General features: G+C 55.8%; 3 protein-coding genes across 3 annotated transcripts in view; 1 reads left to right on the forward strand and 2 right to left on the reverse strand.

Moving 5' to 3' along the window:
* Positions 1-14,552, forward strand: part of LOC123766393 (uncharacterized) — a 192,007-nt gene that overhangs the window by 61,236 nt on the left and 116,219 nt on the right. The gene's annotated exons all lie outside the window — the stretch shown is intronic.
* On the reverse strand, positions 610-1,461 carry LOC138354375 (PGC-1 and ERR-induced regulator in muscle protein 1-like). The gene has a single exon (XM_069308550.1). The coding sequence runs from the start codon at positions 1,459-1,461 to the stop codon at positions 610-612; it is 852 nt and encodes a 283-aa protein (XP_069164651.1).
* On the reverse strand, positions 1,699-4,228 carry LOC123766677 (clumping factor A-like). Its single transcript, XM_069308551.1, has 2 exons — positions 4,032-4,228; positions 1,699-2,971 (listed from the first exon to the last, which is right to left on the reverse strand). Exons 1-2 carry the CDS (start codon positions 4,226-4,228, stop codon positions 1,699-1,701), a joined length of 1,470 nt encoding a protein of 489 aa, XP_069164652.1.

Genomic DNA, 14,552 nt, shown 5'->3' on the forward strand with positions numbered 1-14,552 from the left:
ACTTGTTGATGGGTAGATGCTTGACCAATCCTGTCCCTGGCGCTTCCAGGTGTGTTCTGGAAGGTGTATTCACCTACACCTGCTGTATTCAGGTGTAAACAAAGGTGTATCCAGGTCTGTGTGTGTGTGTGGGAGGGGGGAAGGAAGAATGGAGTCGTATTACTATGAGGAAGAGCCGTGTGGAGGAGGGGTGTGGGGCCCTCCCCGGCCCCCCACTAACCCCCACCGTCACCTCTGTGCTTCACGCTCTGCTCTCTCTCTCTCTCCTTCCAAGGTGGTCCCGGAGCACCGCTGGATGCTTTGTTCCAACGGTGTCTTCTCTCTCTCTCTCTCTCTCTCTCTCTCTCTCTCTCTCTCTCTCTCTCTCTCTCTCTCTCTCTCTCTCTCTCTCTCTCTCTCTCTCTCTCTCTCTCTCTCTCTCTCTCTCTCTCTCTCTCTCTCTCTCTCTCTCTCTCTCTCTCTCTCTCTCTCTCTCTCTCTCTCTCTCTCTCTCTCTCTCTCTCTCTCTCTCTCTCTACATTCCTTATCCTACCGGGAATGATACTGCAGACGGAATGATACTGCTGACATTACCACCAGCACTCCAGGTGTGTGGGGGTTTGTGTGGTGTTACTGCAGGTGTGTGACCGGTTGTGTCGTGCAACACTCACGCGGGTGTTGCGATTTTACACGATATGACCTGAGCGAGGCGCAGTAGAACTGACACTGTTGCTGGCGGGTGTTGAGGGCGGGTGTTGAGGGCGGGTGATGCGGGCGGGTGATGCGGGCGGGTGTTGAGGGCGGGTGTTGAGGGCGGGTGATGAGGGCGGGTGATGAGGGCGGGTGATGAGGGCGGGTGATGAGGGCGGGTGTTGAGGGCGGGTGTTGCAGGCGGGTGTTGAGGGCGGGTGTTGCAGGCGGGTGATGAGGGCGGGTGATGAGGGCGGGTGATGAGGGCGGGTGTTGCGGGCGGGTGATGCGGGTGTTGAGGGCGGGTGATGCGGGCGGGTGTTGAGGGCGGGTGATGCGGGTGTTGAGGGCGGGTGTTGAGGGCGGGTGTTGAGGGCGGGTGATGCGGGCGGGTGTTGAGGGTGGGTGTTGCAGGCGGGTGTTGAGGGCGGGTGTTGAGGGCGGGTGATGCGGGCGGGTGTTGAGGGCGGGTGTTGAGGGCGGGTGATGCGGGCGGGTGTTGCGGGCGGGTGTTGAGGGCGGGTGTTGCAGGCGGGTGTTGCAGGCGGGTGTTGCAGGCGGGTGTTGAGGGCGGGTGTTGAGGGCGGGTGTTGAGGGCGTGTGTTGAGGGCGGGTGTTGAGGGCGGGTGTTGCAGGCGGGTGTTGCAGGCGGGTGTTGAGGGCGGGTGTTGGAGCTACAATATGTGGGTCAGCCGCCCCATGACCTCGTATCACCACCACGGCCGCCAGATCTCTCTCACACCCATCCTCTCCCACACTCCCGTCAACACCTGCACCAACACCTGCACCCATCCTCTCCCACACTCCCGTCAACACCTGCACCAACACCTGCACCCATCCTCTCCCACACTCCCGTCAACACCTGCACCAACACCTGCACCCATCCTCTCCCACACTCCCGTCAACACCTGCACCAACACCTGCACCCATCCTCTCCCACACTCCCGTCAACACCTGCACCAACACCTGCACCCATCCTCTCCCACACTCGCGTCAACACCTGCACCCCAACAACTGCCTTTTCCAGCGTCACGCGTTTCTGACTTTCTCGTAACTGGGGTCACTATCACTGCTGGACCTGGGGTCACTATCACTGCTGGACCTGGGGTCACTATCACTGGACCTGGGGTCACTGCTGAACCTGGGGTCACTATCACTGCTGGACCTGGGGTCACTGCTGGACCTGGGGTCACTGCTGGACCTGGGGTCACTATCACTGCTGGACCTGGGGTCACTATCACTGCTGGACCTGGGGTCACTATCACTGCTGGACCTGGGGTCACTATCACTGCTGGACCTGGGGTCACTATCACTGCTGGACCTGGGGTCACTATCACTGCTGGACCTGGGGTCACTATCACTGCTGGACCTGGGGTCACTATCACTGCTGGACCTGGGGTCACTGCTGGACATGGGGTCACTATCACTGCTGGACCTGGGGTCACTATCACTGGACCTGGGGTCACTATCACTGCTGGACCTGGGGTCACTATCACTGCTGGACCTGGGGTCACTATCACTGCTGGACCTGGGGTCACTGCTGGACCTGGGGTCACTGTCACTGCTGGACCTGGGGTCACTATCACTGCTGGACCTGGGGTCACTATCACTGCTGGACCTGGGGTCACTATCACTGGACCTGGGGTCACTGCTGGACCTGGGGTCACTGCTGGACCTGGGGTCACTATCACTGCTGGACCTGGGGTCACTATCACTGGACCTGGGGTCACTATCACTGCTGGACCTGGGGTCACTGCTGGACCTGGGGTCACTATCACTGCTGGACCTGGGGTCACTATCACTGCTGGACCTGGGGTCACTATCACTGCTGGACCTGGGGTCACTATCACTGGACCTGGGGTCACTGCTGGACCTGGGGTCACTGCTGGACCTGGGGTCACTGCTGGACCTGGGGTCACTATCACTGCTGGACCTGGGGTCACTATCACTGCTGGACCTGGGGTCACTGCTGGACCTGGGGTCACTATCACTGCTGGACCTGGGGTCACTATCACTGGACCTGGGGTCACTGCTGGACCTGGGTTCACTATCACTGCTGGACCTGGGGTCACTATCACTGCTGGACCTGGGGTCACTATCACTGCTGGACCTGGGGTCACTATCACTGCTGGACCTGGGGTCACTATCACTGCTGAACCTGGGGTCACTGCTGGACCTGGGGTCACTGCTGGACCTGGGGTCACTGCTGGATCTGGGGTCACTGCTGGACCTGGGGTCACTGTTACTGCTGGACCTGGGGTCACTGTCACTGCTGGACCTGGGGTCACTGTCACTGCTGGACCTGGGGGTCACTGTCACTGCTGGACCTGAGGTCACTGTCACTGCTGGACCTGAGGTCACTGTCACTGCTGGACCTGGGGTCACTGTCACTGCTGGACCTGGAGTCACTGTCACTGCTGGACCTGGGGGTCACTGTCACTGCTGGACCTGGGGTCACTGTCACTGCTGGAACTGGGGTCACTGTCACTGCTGGAACTGGGGTCACTGTCACTGCTGGAACTGGGGTCACTGCTGGACCTGGGGTCACTGTCACTGCTGGACCTGGGGGTCACTCACTGCTGGACCTGGGGGTCACTTACTGCTGGACCTGGGAGTCACCGTCACTGATGGACCTGGGGCCACTGTCACTGCTGGACCTGGGGTCACTGTCACTGCTGGACCTGGGGTCACTGTCACTGCTGGACCTGGGGGGCCACTGTCACTGCTCGACCTGGGGTCACTGTCACTGCTGGACCTGGGGGTCACTGTTACTGCTGGACCTGGGGGTCACTGTCACTGCTGGACCTGGGGGTCACTGTCACTGCTGGACCTGGGGTCACTGTCACTGCTGGACCTGGGGTCACTGTCACTGCTGGACCTGGGGGTCACTGCTGGACCTGGGGTCACTCACTGCTGGACCTGGGGGTCACTGTCACTGCTGGACCTGGGGTCACTGTTACTGCTGGACCTGGGGGGTCACTGTCACTGCTGGACCTGGGGTCACTGCTGGACCTGGGGTCACTCACTGCTGGACCTGTGCCACTGTCACTGCTGGACCTGGGGTCACTGTCACTGCTGGACCTGGGGTCACTGTCACTGCTGGACCTGGGGGGTCACTGTCACTGCTGGACCTGGGGTCACTGTCACTGCTGGACCTGGGGTCACTGTCACTGCTGGACCTGGGGGGTCACTGTCACTGCTGGACCTGGGGTCACTGTTACTGCTGGACCTGGGGGGGTCACTGTCACTACTGGACCTGGGGGGTCACTGTCACTGCTGGACCTGGGGTCACTGTCACTGCTGGACCTGGGGTCACTGTCACTGCTGGACCTGGGTCGTGGCACTTGACCACGCCCACACACCTGGCACTTGACCACGCCCACACACCTGGCACTTGATCACGCCCACACACCTGGTACACGTGTAGTGGGCGCGGGGGTAACCAGCGGATATGGGACTCATGAGGTAAAAAGTAGTGGGATCCAGCGGCGCAGTGGGCTACATCCGCGCCCCGGGCTACGTCAAGAGTACCAAGGACCGTGGTAACGGCCCCCGCCATCTCTGTCTCCCCCCGCTAGTAGCAACGGTGCTGCGTTAGTGCTGGGGTCCCTAGCGTCAGTGCTGGGGGTCCCCTAGCGTCAGTGCTGGGGGTCCCCTAGCGTCAGTGCTAGGGACCCCTAGCGTCAGTGCTGGGGTCCCTAGCGTCAGTGCTGGGGGACCCTAGCGTCAGTGCTGGGGGACCCTAGCGCCAGTGCTGGGGGACCCTAGCGTCAGTGCTGGGGGACCCTAGCGTCAGTGCTGGGGGACCCTAGCGTCAGTGCTGGGGGACCCTAGCGTCAGTGCTGGGGGACCCTAGCGTCAGTGCTGGGGGACCCTAGCGTCAGTGCTGGGGGACCCTAGCGTCAGTGCTGGGGGACCCTAGCGTCAGTGCTGGGGTCCCTAGCGTCAGTGCTGGGGTCCCTAGCGTCAGTGCTGGGGTCCCTAGCGTCAGTGCTGGGGGTCCCTAGCGTCAGTGCTGGGGGTCCCTAGCGTCAGTGCTGGGGGTCGCTAGCGTCAGTGCTGGGGGTCCCTAGCGTCAGTGCTGGGGGTCCCTAGCGTCAGTGCTGGGGGTCCCTAGCGTCAGTGCTGGGGGTCCCTAGCGTCAGTGCTGGGGGACCCTAGCGTCAGTGCTGGGGTCCCTAGCGTCAGTGCTGGGGGACCCTAGCGTCAGTGCTGGGGGACCCTAGCGTCAGTGCTGGGGTCCCTATCGTCAGTGCTGGGGTCCCTAGCGTCAGTGCTAGGGACCCCTAGCGTCAGTGCTAGGGACCCCTAGCGTCAGTGCTAGGGACCCCTAGCGTCAGTGCTAGGGACCCCTAGCGTCAGTGCTAGGGACCCCTAGCGTCAGTGCTAGGGACCCCTAGCGTCAGTGCTAGGGACCCCTAGCGTCAGTGCTAGGGACCCCTAGCGTCAGTGCTAGGGACCCCAGCAGACAATATCACCATAACCATTGCTCCAGCGCCCCAGACTTGTACCTGCGGCTGGCGGGGTGGTCGACGACCTTACTTCTTGCAGATTCGCCGTTCGGTCCCCGTTAAACTGTGTGGGTGATGGCCGTTAATTTGAGCCGTCGTCATCACCCATCCAAGTGCTGTACAGAGTGGCTTAGCACTTTCTGCTCGTAATTAGGTAACCCTGTTTACGCAGGTCAGGACCTGGGGCCAGATTCACGAAGCAGTTACGCAAGCACTTTCGAACTGTACAACTTTTCTCAATCTTTGGCGGCTTTGTTTACAATTATTAAACAGTTAATGAGCTCCGAAGCACCCGGAGGCTGTTTATAACAATAACAACAGTTGTGTGGCAAGTTTTCATGCTTGTAAACTGTTTAATAAATGTAACCAAAGCCGTCAAAGATTGAGGAAAGATGTACACGGTCGTAAGTGCTTGCGTAGCTTCGTGAATCTGGCCCCTGAGCGGTAAGTGGCAGGTGGCCTGTAGGTCGTGGAAGAAGAGGTCCTCAGCTGTGTTCGTCTAGTTATAATGCCTCCCATTAGGTGACACTGGGTATGTTGACTATATTTCCCTTCGTGTTGGTTTGTATGGGGGTTTGTGATCGACTGAAGACGGCTACAATAGATGGCGTATCCCGGGATGGTTGTAGTTCTCATTAAACATTACCTGAGTCTATCCTGCTCTTGTGGACTTTCCCGAACCTTTCAAGACCTTGACAGGTGAAGGTCCAAGTGCCACTGGCTTCCTCCACACAAGACCTGCCTGGATATACCTGGAGTGTGTTCTGGGAGTTGTTCTATTCCCCGAGCCCGGCCCGAGGCCAGGTTTGACCTGTGAGACCTTGGTCCATCAGGGTGCTGCTTGGAGCGGCCCGCAGGCCCACATATCCACTACAGCCTGGTTGATCCGGCACTTCTTGTAAGAACCTGTCCAAATATCTCTTGAACATTTCCACCTTCGTTCCGGCAATATTTCTAATGCTTGCTGGGAGAGTGTTGAACAGCTGTGGACCTCTGATGTTCAGTGTTCTCTGATTTCGTCCATCGCACCTTTACCCCGCAATAGTTCTGTTCTGCATTGTTTTCCGTATCTTTCGTTCCAGTATGTTGTTATTCTACTATGCAAATTTGGGACCTGGCCCTCAAGTATCTTCTATGTATATATTATTTGATAACTCTCTCGTCTCGTTTCCAGAGAGTACGTTTTGAGAGCTTTGAAACGGTCTAAACAATTTAGATGTTTTATCGTGACTATACGTGTCGTACATGTTCTCTGTATTCCCTCTAATTCAAAGATCTCTCCTGCCTTGAAAGGGGAAGTGAGTGAGTAGCAATTCTCAAGACGGGACAGCACCTGTAATTTAAATAGTGTTAGCATTGCTGTGGGGTCTCTGGATGTGAACGTTCTCATAATCCATCCTGTCATGTTCCTGGCCGCCGCTATATTTGCTCGGTTATGTTCACTAAATGTCAGGTCGTCAGACATCATAATTCCCAGATCTTTTACATGTTGCTTTCCTTCTATGAGTAGGTCTGGTTGTGTCCTGTACTCTGTGTTTCATTTAAGTTCCTCGTTTACACCACACCTCAGTACCTGGAACCTATCACCATTAAACATCATGTTTTTTTCAGTTGCCAAATCGAGTACTTTATATATATCTGCCTGTAATGTTTCAGTGTCTTCTACAGTGGCAATATTCATGCTGATTTTAGTTTACTAGTCACACGAAGCTGTGACTAGTATTTTGGTCTATATCAGAGATAAGAAGGAGAAATAGCAGCGGTGCAAGGACTGTGCCCTGGGGTACAGAGCTTTTCACCGCAGTTTGGCTTGATCTTACTTGATTGACCGTCACTCTGCATTCTGGTTGACAAAGTCGAAAATCCAACGCCCCACTTTACCTGTTATTTCTTTCCGTTACTGTTACCCGTTATTGATCTCATTTTGTGTGCTATCACTCCATGGTCACATTTGTCGAATGTCATTGCAAAATCTGTGTATACGACTTCTGTATTTTGCTTTTCCTCTAAGGCTTCTGTGATTCTATCATAGTGGTTGAGTACTGTGACAGACAGGATCTTCCCGCTCTAAACCCATGTTGTCTTGAGTTGTGTAGCTCATTATTTTTCATAAAACTGAAAATTTGATTCCAAACCACTCTTTCAAAAACTTTTATTTTGTGTGATAGTATGGTCTATAATTCTTTGCCAAAGCTTTACTACCCCCCTTGTGCAGAGAAGCTGTATCTGCAGATTTACGTGCTGCTGGTGTCTCCCTTGTACCCAGGCGCCGGTCGGCCGAGCGGACAGCACGCTGGACTTGTGATCCTGTGATCCCGGGTTCGATCCCAGGCGCCGGCGAGAAACAACGGGCAGAGTTTCTTTCACCCTATGCCCCTGTTACCTAGCAGTAAAATAGGTACCTGGGTGTTAGTCAGGTGTCACGGGCTGCTTCCTGGGGGTGGAGGCCTGGTCGAGGACCGGGCCGCGGGGACACTAAAGCCCCGAAATCATCTCAAGATAACCTTCAGAAGGCTCTTTCTCCATATTACGCTGAGCGCTCGCGCTACTGGTACTTTACATTTCTTTATGAATATTGAGCTCCACGAGTCAGGCCCAACAGCCTCTGTCACATCCAGCTCCAGCAGACACCTTTTGACCTCATCACTGGTGAGGTCAAATTCCTCCAAGGTTGCTTGGTTTGCCGCCTCCTCATTTAGTGCAGGGGCTTCTCCTTGTTCTATTGTGAAGACCTCCTGGAATCTCTTGTTAAGTTCTTCACACACCTCCTTGTCATTCTCTGTGTATCTGTTCTCCCCTTTCCGCAGCTTCATCACATGTTCCTTCACTGCCGTTTTCCTCCTGATATGGCTGTGGAGCAGCTTTGGTTGGGTCTTGGCTTTACTCGCGATGTCATTTTCAAACTGTGTCTCTGCTTCCCTCCTCACTCTGAGGTACTCATTTCTGGCCCTCTGAAATGCTCTCTGGTGTTCTGTTATTTCTGTAGTTTCACCATGTTCTTTTACTCAGTTGCTTCGCTACCTTACATTCCTGGTTGAACCATGGGTTTTTCTGTTGTTTTTCGTTTTTCTCCTTTTGGACGGGGATAAACCTGTCTGCAGCTTCCTGGCACTTCTGGGTGACAATATCCATCATGACCTCCACATTCTTGTCTCTAAGTTCTGTTTCCTTTGGTATTCCCCTGAGGAATACCATGGGTGTGTGTGTGGTGAGTAGCACACACCTGCTCCGTCAGTGTGTGTGTGTGTGTGTGTGTGTGTGTGTGTGTGTGTGTGTGTGTGTGTGTGTGTGTGTGTGTGTGTGTGTGACGGAGTACAGGTGTGGAAACGCTCATTGGGTCAAGATGGCCACCGCCGCTGGTCAAGAGACCTATTATTACCCACGGAACACTCGCCTGGAGAGGCGGGCTTCCCTATGTCCTCGTCGACTGGGAACCCCTCGCCGCCTTCACTCTCCAGGTCACTCGGTGAACGTGCACGAGGTGCAGAGGGCACGGCAAGGTGAGGACCCCAGAGGGCACGGCAGGGTGAGGACCCCAGAGGGCACGGCAGGGTGAGGACCCCAGAGGGCACTGCAGGGTGAGGACCCCAGAGGGCACTGCAGGGTGAGGACCCCAGAGGGCACGGCAGGGTGAGGACCCCAGAGGGCACGGCAGGGTGAGGACCCCAGAGGGCACGGCAAGGTGAGGACCCCAGAGGGCACGGCAGGGTGAGGACCCCAGAGGGCACGGCAAGGTGAGGACCCCAGAGGGCACGGCAAGGTGAGGACCCCAGAGGGCACGGCAAGGTGAGGACCCCAGAGGGCACGGCAGGGTGAGGACCCCAGAGGGCACGGCAAGGTGGGGACCCCAGAGGGCACGGCAAGGTGAGGACCCCAGAGGGCACGGCAAGGTGAGGACCCCAGAGGGCACGGCAAGGTGAGGACCCCAGAGGGCACGGCAGGGTGAGGACCCCAGAGGGCACGGCAAGGTGGGGACCCCAGAGGGCACGGCAAGGTGAGGACCCCAGAGGGCACGGCAAGGTGGGGACCCCAGAGGGCACGGCAGGGTGAGGACCCCAGAGGGCACGGCAGGGTGAGGACCCCAGAGGGCACGGCAAGGTGAGGACCCCAGAGGGCACGGCAAGGTGAGGACCCCAGAGGGCACGGCAAGGTGAGGACCCCAGAGGGCACGGCAAGGTGAGGACCCCAGAGGGCACGGCAAGGTGAGGACCCCAGAGGGCACGGCAAGGTGAGGACCCCAGAGGGCACGGCAAGGTGAGGACCCCAGAGGGCACGGCAAGGTGAGGACCCCAGAGGGCACGGCAAGGTGAGGACCCCAGAGGGCACGGCAAGGTGAGGACCCAGACGTCAACAAGCACCTGGGCAGACATTACAGGTCGGGGAAGGCAGCAGTGGAAGGCAGACATTACAGGTCGGGGAAGGCAGCAGTGGAAGGCAGACATTACAGGCCGGGGAAGGCAGCAGTGGAAGGCAGACATTACAGGTCGGGGAAGGCAGCAGTGGAAGGCAGACATTACAGGCCGGGGAAGGCAGCAGTGGAAGGCAGACATTACAGGCCGGGGAAGGCAGCAGTGGAAGGCAGACATTACAGGCCGGGGAAGGCAGCAGTGGAAGGCAGACATTACAAACACAGGCACCTCTGGGGAAGGCAGCAGTGATGGCAGACATTACAAACACAGGCACCTCAGAGGAAGGCAGCAGTGATGGCAGAGCCAGGACGGTGAATGGGAAAGGAAAATTCACAGTTCACCTTATCATTCAAAGTTTGTGATGATCGTTCATAGTGTTTGTAAAGTTACATTGTGTGTCATACATGAGTGGGAGGGCGGCAGTGTCCCTGCTGGCCTTCACCACACCACCACAACGTTAAGGTCACCATCGTCACCATTAGTGTGAGACTGTGACGGTCACCTGTAGGGCCCTCTACAGTGCACAAACCATGCTAGGATCCTGTAGAGTGAACAGGTTGTCTAGAGTCCTCTGGGGAGTGAAAGGGTTCTCTAAACTTCTCTGGGGAGTGAAAGGTTGTCTAAGAGTCCTCTGGAGAGTGAAAGGGTTGTCTAAGAGTCCTCTGGGGAGTGAAAGGGTTGTCTACGAGTCCTCTGGGGAGTGAAAGGGTTGTCTACGAGTCCTCTGGGGAGTGAAAGGGTTGTCTAAGAGTCCTCTGGGGAGTGAAAGGGTTGTCTAAACTTCTCTGGGGAGTGAAAGGTTGTCTAAGAGTCCTCTGGGGAGTGAAAGGGTTGTCTACGAGTCCTCTGGGGAGTGAAAGGGTTGTCTACGAGTCCTCTGGGGAGTGAAAGGGTTGTCTAAGAGTCCTCTGGGGAGTGAAAGGGTTGTCTAAACTTCTCTGGGGAGTGAAAGGTTGTCTAAGAGTCCTCTGGGGAGTGAAAGGGTTGTCTACGAGTCCTCTGGGGAGTGAAAGGGTTGTCTACGAGTCCTCTGGGGAGTGAAAGGGTTGTCTAAGAGTCCTCTGGGGAGTGAAAGGGTTGTCTAAGAGTCCTCTGGAAGAGTCCTCTAGAGAGGGGGATGTCTGAGGACAGGCAGGAAAGTGACTGCCGTCGCCTCTTAGAAGGGGCAGGCCAAGAGGGGAAGGGAATTATCAGGGGAAGGTCACTACGACTATAGAGCCCAGCGGACCAGGACCAAACACCTTTGTTTGGTCCAAAGTGAAGAAGAGCGTGGGCGCCAGAGACCCCTGCAACAGGGGCGCCAGGTGACCCCTGCAACAGGGGCGCCAGAGACCTCTGCAACAGGGGCGTCAGGAGACCCCTGCAACAGGGGCGCCAGGTGACCCCTGCAACAGGGGCGCCAGAGACCCCTGCAACAGGGGCGCCAGAGACCCCTGCAACAGGGGCGTCAGGAGACCCCTGCAACAGGGGCGCCAGGAGGCCCCTGCGACAGGGGCGCCAGAGACCCCTGCAACAGGGGCGCCAGGTGACCCCTGCAACAGGGGCGTCTCTGACGCTCTGTGCGCCTCACCGCTTAGAACACCACGGGGGCCAGACTCACGAAGCAGTTACGCAAATATTTACGAACGTGTACATCTTTCCTGATTCTTTGACGGCTTTAGTTACATTTATTAAACAGTTTACAAGCGTGAGAACTTGCCAGTCAACTGTTGTTATTGTTATAAACAGCCTCCTGGTGCTTCGGAGCTCATTAACTGTTTAATAATTGTAAACAAAGCCGCCAAAGATTGAGAAAAGATGGACAGGTTCGTAAGTGCTTGCGTAACTGCTTCGTGAATCCGGCCCCAGGTTAGGAGGGTGAACCATTCTTCCTTATGGAAAGAAAAGTATACTACTTTTATACTATATATTATAGTATATACAATATATTTTAGTATACTATACTTTTATACTAGAACACTAGCGGCACTAGTGTGAGGCGAGGCTACCAGTATGACACACCAGCCCGGCCTCTTAAAGGTTCCCCAACGTCCAGAAACTGTCGTACTAAAGTGCCCGTACCCTAACCTACCAGAGGACCTAAAACAGAAAACGGGACAGTATGTCAATTTCGCCAGCCGCTGCCATTTTCGATCCCCGGCGGAGGGGGGAGACTAATGGGCAAAATGGTTCTTTCACCCTGATGTCACCGTTCACCTAGCAGTAAATAGGTACTTGGGAGTTAGCTGCTTCTCGGAGGGGGGGGGGGGGGGGGGTAAGAAAAATAGGCCTGGTTGAGGCCCGGGCCGCGGGGACGCTAAGCCCCGAAACCATCTCAAGATAACACTCCGTTTTCATACTGTTTTCACGCTCGTTATGTGGTGATTTACACTAAAGTGTTTTCATACACTTTATACAGTACTTTATAAAGTACCTTACATTAGTAGTAGTAGGCATGCTTCAGTCTCGGGAGACTATGGAGTTGCGCCCTAGTTGTCAATCCTGGTGCAGCGTCTGGTGTGACTGATGAGGCCAACCCGAGAGTGGCAGTCCATCCCACACCGAGCACAAACGAAGTCCGATTCTGGTCTGTCTTCCTGGCTACCGGCTTTCCTTCTCTGTCTCTTTGCCTCCGATTCCTTGGCAAGTGACTCCTCGAACTTGGAGAGACCTCTTTGAACAGACTGCCTCCAGGCTGAACGATCTGAGGCCAGTGTTTCCCATATAGCAAGATCGACGTCCATGGCTTTCAGGTCCCTCTTGCATACGTCTTTGTACCGTAGCTGGGGCTTGCCTGTTGGACGCTTTCCCCTGCCTCAGCTCTCCGTACAGGAGATCCTTGGGGATCCTGCCGTCGCCCATTCGCACAACGTGCCCGAGCCTGCGCATTCGTCTCTGTTTCAGCATTGTGTACATGCTGGTGATTCTTGCTCTCCCCAAGACGTTGTTGTTTGTCACCTTGTCCTGCCAGGTGATGTCCAAGATGTGTCGAAGGCAGCACATGTGGTAGGCATTCAGCTGTCTTTCCTGACGGGCGCGGAGTGTCCAAGACTCACTGCCATAAAGGAGGAGAGTGCTTAGGACACAGGCTCTATAAACTTGAATCTTTGTGTACTCAGTTAGCCTATTGTTGGCCCACACTCTCTTCCTTGTAAGTACCTTACATTACTGTTACTTTATAAAGTACTTTACTTTTTATTCATAAGTCACTTTAAAGTCAGTTTATTGGTAATATTTGTTCACATGTGGAGGTTGTCAAGTGTTGCCATGATGTCAGGTGTGTTGCCAGTGTTGTGGCAAGTGTATGGTGCCAGGTGTGTTGCCAGTGTTGTTGTGGCAGGTGTATGGTGCCAGGTGTGTTGCCAGTGTTGTTGTGGCAGGTGTGTGGTGCCAGGTGTGTTGCCAGTGTTGTTGTGGCAGGTGTATGGTGCCAGGTGTGTTGCCAGTGTTGTTGTGGCAGGTGTATGGTGCCAGGTGTGTTGCCAATGTTGTTGTGGCAGGTGTGTGGTGCCAGGTGTGTTGCCAGTGTTGTTGTGGCAGGTGTGTGGTGCCAGGTGTGTTGCCAGTGTTGTTGTGGCAAGTGTATGGTGCCAGGTGTGTTGCCAGTGTTGTGGCAAGTGTATGGTGCCAGGTGTGTTGCCAGTGTTGTTGTGGCAGGTGTATGGTGCCAGGTGTGTTGCCAGTGTTGTTGTGGCAGGTGTGTGGTGCCAGGTGTGTTGCCAGTGTTGTGGCAAGTGTATGGTGCCAGGTGTGTTGCCAGTGTTGTGGCAGGTGTATGGTGCCAGGTGTGTTGCCAGTGTTGTTGTGGCAGGTGTATGGTGCCAGGTGTGTTGCCAGTGTTGTGGCAAGTGTATGGTGCCAGGTGTGTTGCCAGTGTTGTTGTGGCAGGTGTATGGTGCCAGGTGTGTTGCCAGTGTTGTTGTGGCAAGTGTATGGTGCCAGGTGTGTTGCCAGTGTTGTGGCAAGTGTATGGTACCAGGTGTGTTACCAGTGTTGTTGTGGCAGGTGTATGGTGCCAGGTGTGTTGCCAGTGTTGTGGCAGGTGTATGGTGCCAGGTGTGTTGCCAGTGTTGTTGTGGCAGGTGTATGGTGCCAGGTGTGTTGCCAGTGTTGTTGTGGCAGGTGTATGGTGCCAGGTGTGTTGCCAGTGTTGTTGTGGCAGGTGTGTTGCCAGTGTTGTTGTGGCAGGTGTGTAGTGCCAGGTGTGTTGCCAGTGTTGTTGTGGCAGGTGTGTGGTGCCAGGTGTGTTGCCAGTGTTGTTGTGGCAGGTGTGTGGTGCCAGGTGTGTTGCCAGTGTTGTTGTGGCAGGTGTATGGTGCCAGGTGTGTTGCCAGTGTTGTTGTGGCAAGTGTATGGTGCCAGGTGTGTTGCCAGTGTTGTGGCAAGTGTATGGTACCAGGTGTGTTACCAGTGTTGTTGTGGCAGGTGTATGGTGCCAGGTGTGTTGCCAGTGTTGTGGCAGGTGTATGGTGCCAGGTGTGTTGCCAGTGTTGTTGTGGCAGGTGTATGGTGCCAGGTGTGTTGCCAGTGTTGTTGTGGCAGGTGTATGGTGCCAGGTGTGTTGCCAGTGTTGTTGTGGCAGGTGTGTTGCCAGTGTTGTTGTGGCAGGTGTGTAGTGCCAGGTGTGTTGCCAGTGTTGTTGTGGCAGGTGTGTGGTGCCAGGTGTGTTGCCAGTGTTGTTGTGGCAGGTGTGTGGTGCCAGGTGTGTTGCCAGTGTTGTTGTGGCAGGTGTATGGTGCCAGGTGTGTTGCCAGTGTTGTTGTGGCAGGTGTATGGTGCCATGTGTGTTGCCAGTGTTCTTGTGGCAGGTGTATGGTGCCAGGTGTGTTGCCAGTGTTGTTGTGGCAGGTGTGTGGTGCCAGGTGTGTTGCCAGTGTTGTTGTGGCAGGTGTGTGGTGCCAGGTGTGTTGCCAGTGTTGTTGTGGCAGGTGTGTGGTGCCAGGTGTGTTGCCAGTGTTGTTGTGGCAAGTGTATGATGCCAGGT

This window comes from Procambarus clarkii, chromosome 62 (assembly GCF_040958095.1).
Source record: "Procambarus clarkii isolate CNS0578487 chromosome 62, FALCON_Pclarkii_2.0, whole genome shotgun sequence".
Classification (NCBI taxonomy): Eukaryota; Metazoa; Arthropoda; class Malacostraca; order Decapoda; family Cambaridae; genus Procambarus; species Procambarus clarkii.

What these genes read in the sequence shown, in the direction of transcription:
- LOC138354375 (XM_069308550.1), bottom strand. Translation starts at nt 1,461, where the DNA reads ATGGGTGCAGGTGTTGGTGCAGGTGTTGACGGGAGTGTGGGAGAGGAT.
- LOC123766677 (XM_069308551.1), bottom strand. Translation starts at nt 4,228, where the DNA reads ATGGCGGGGGCCGTTACCACGGTCCTTGGTACTCTTGACGTAGCCCGG. An exon ending in TGGGCGTGGTCAAGTGCCAG is followed by an intron (nt 2,972 to 4,031) that starts GTGTGTGGGCGT and finishes AGTGACCCCCAG; the next exon opens with GTCCAGCAGTGACAGTGACC.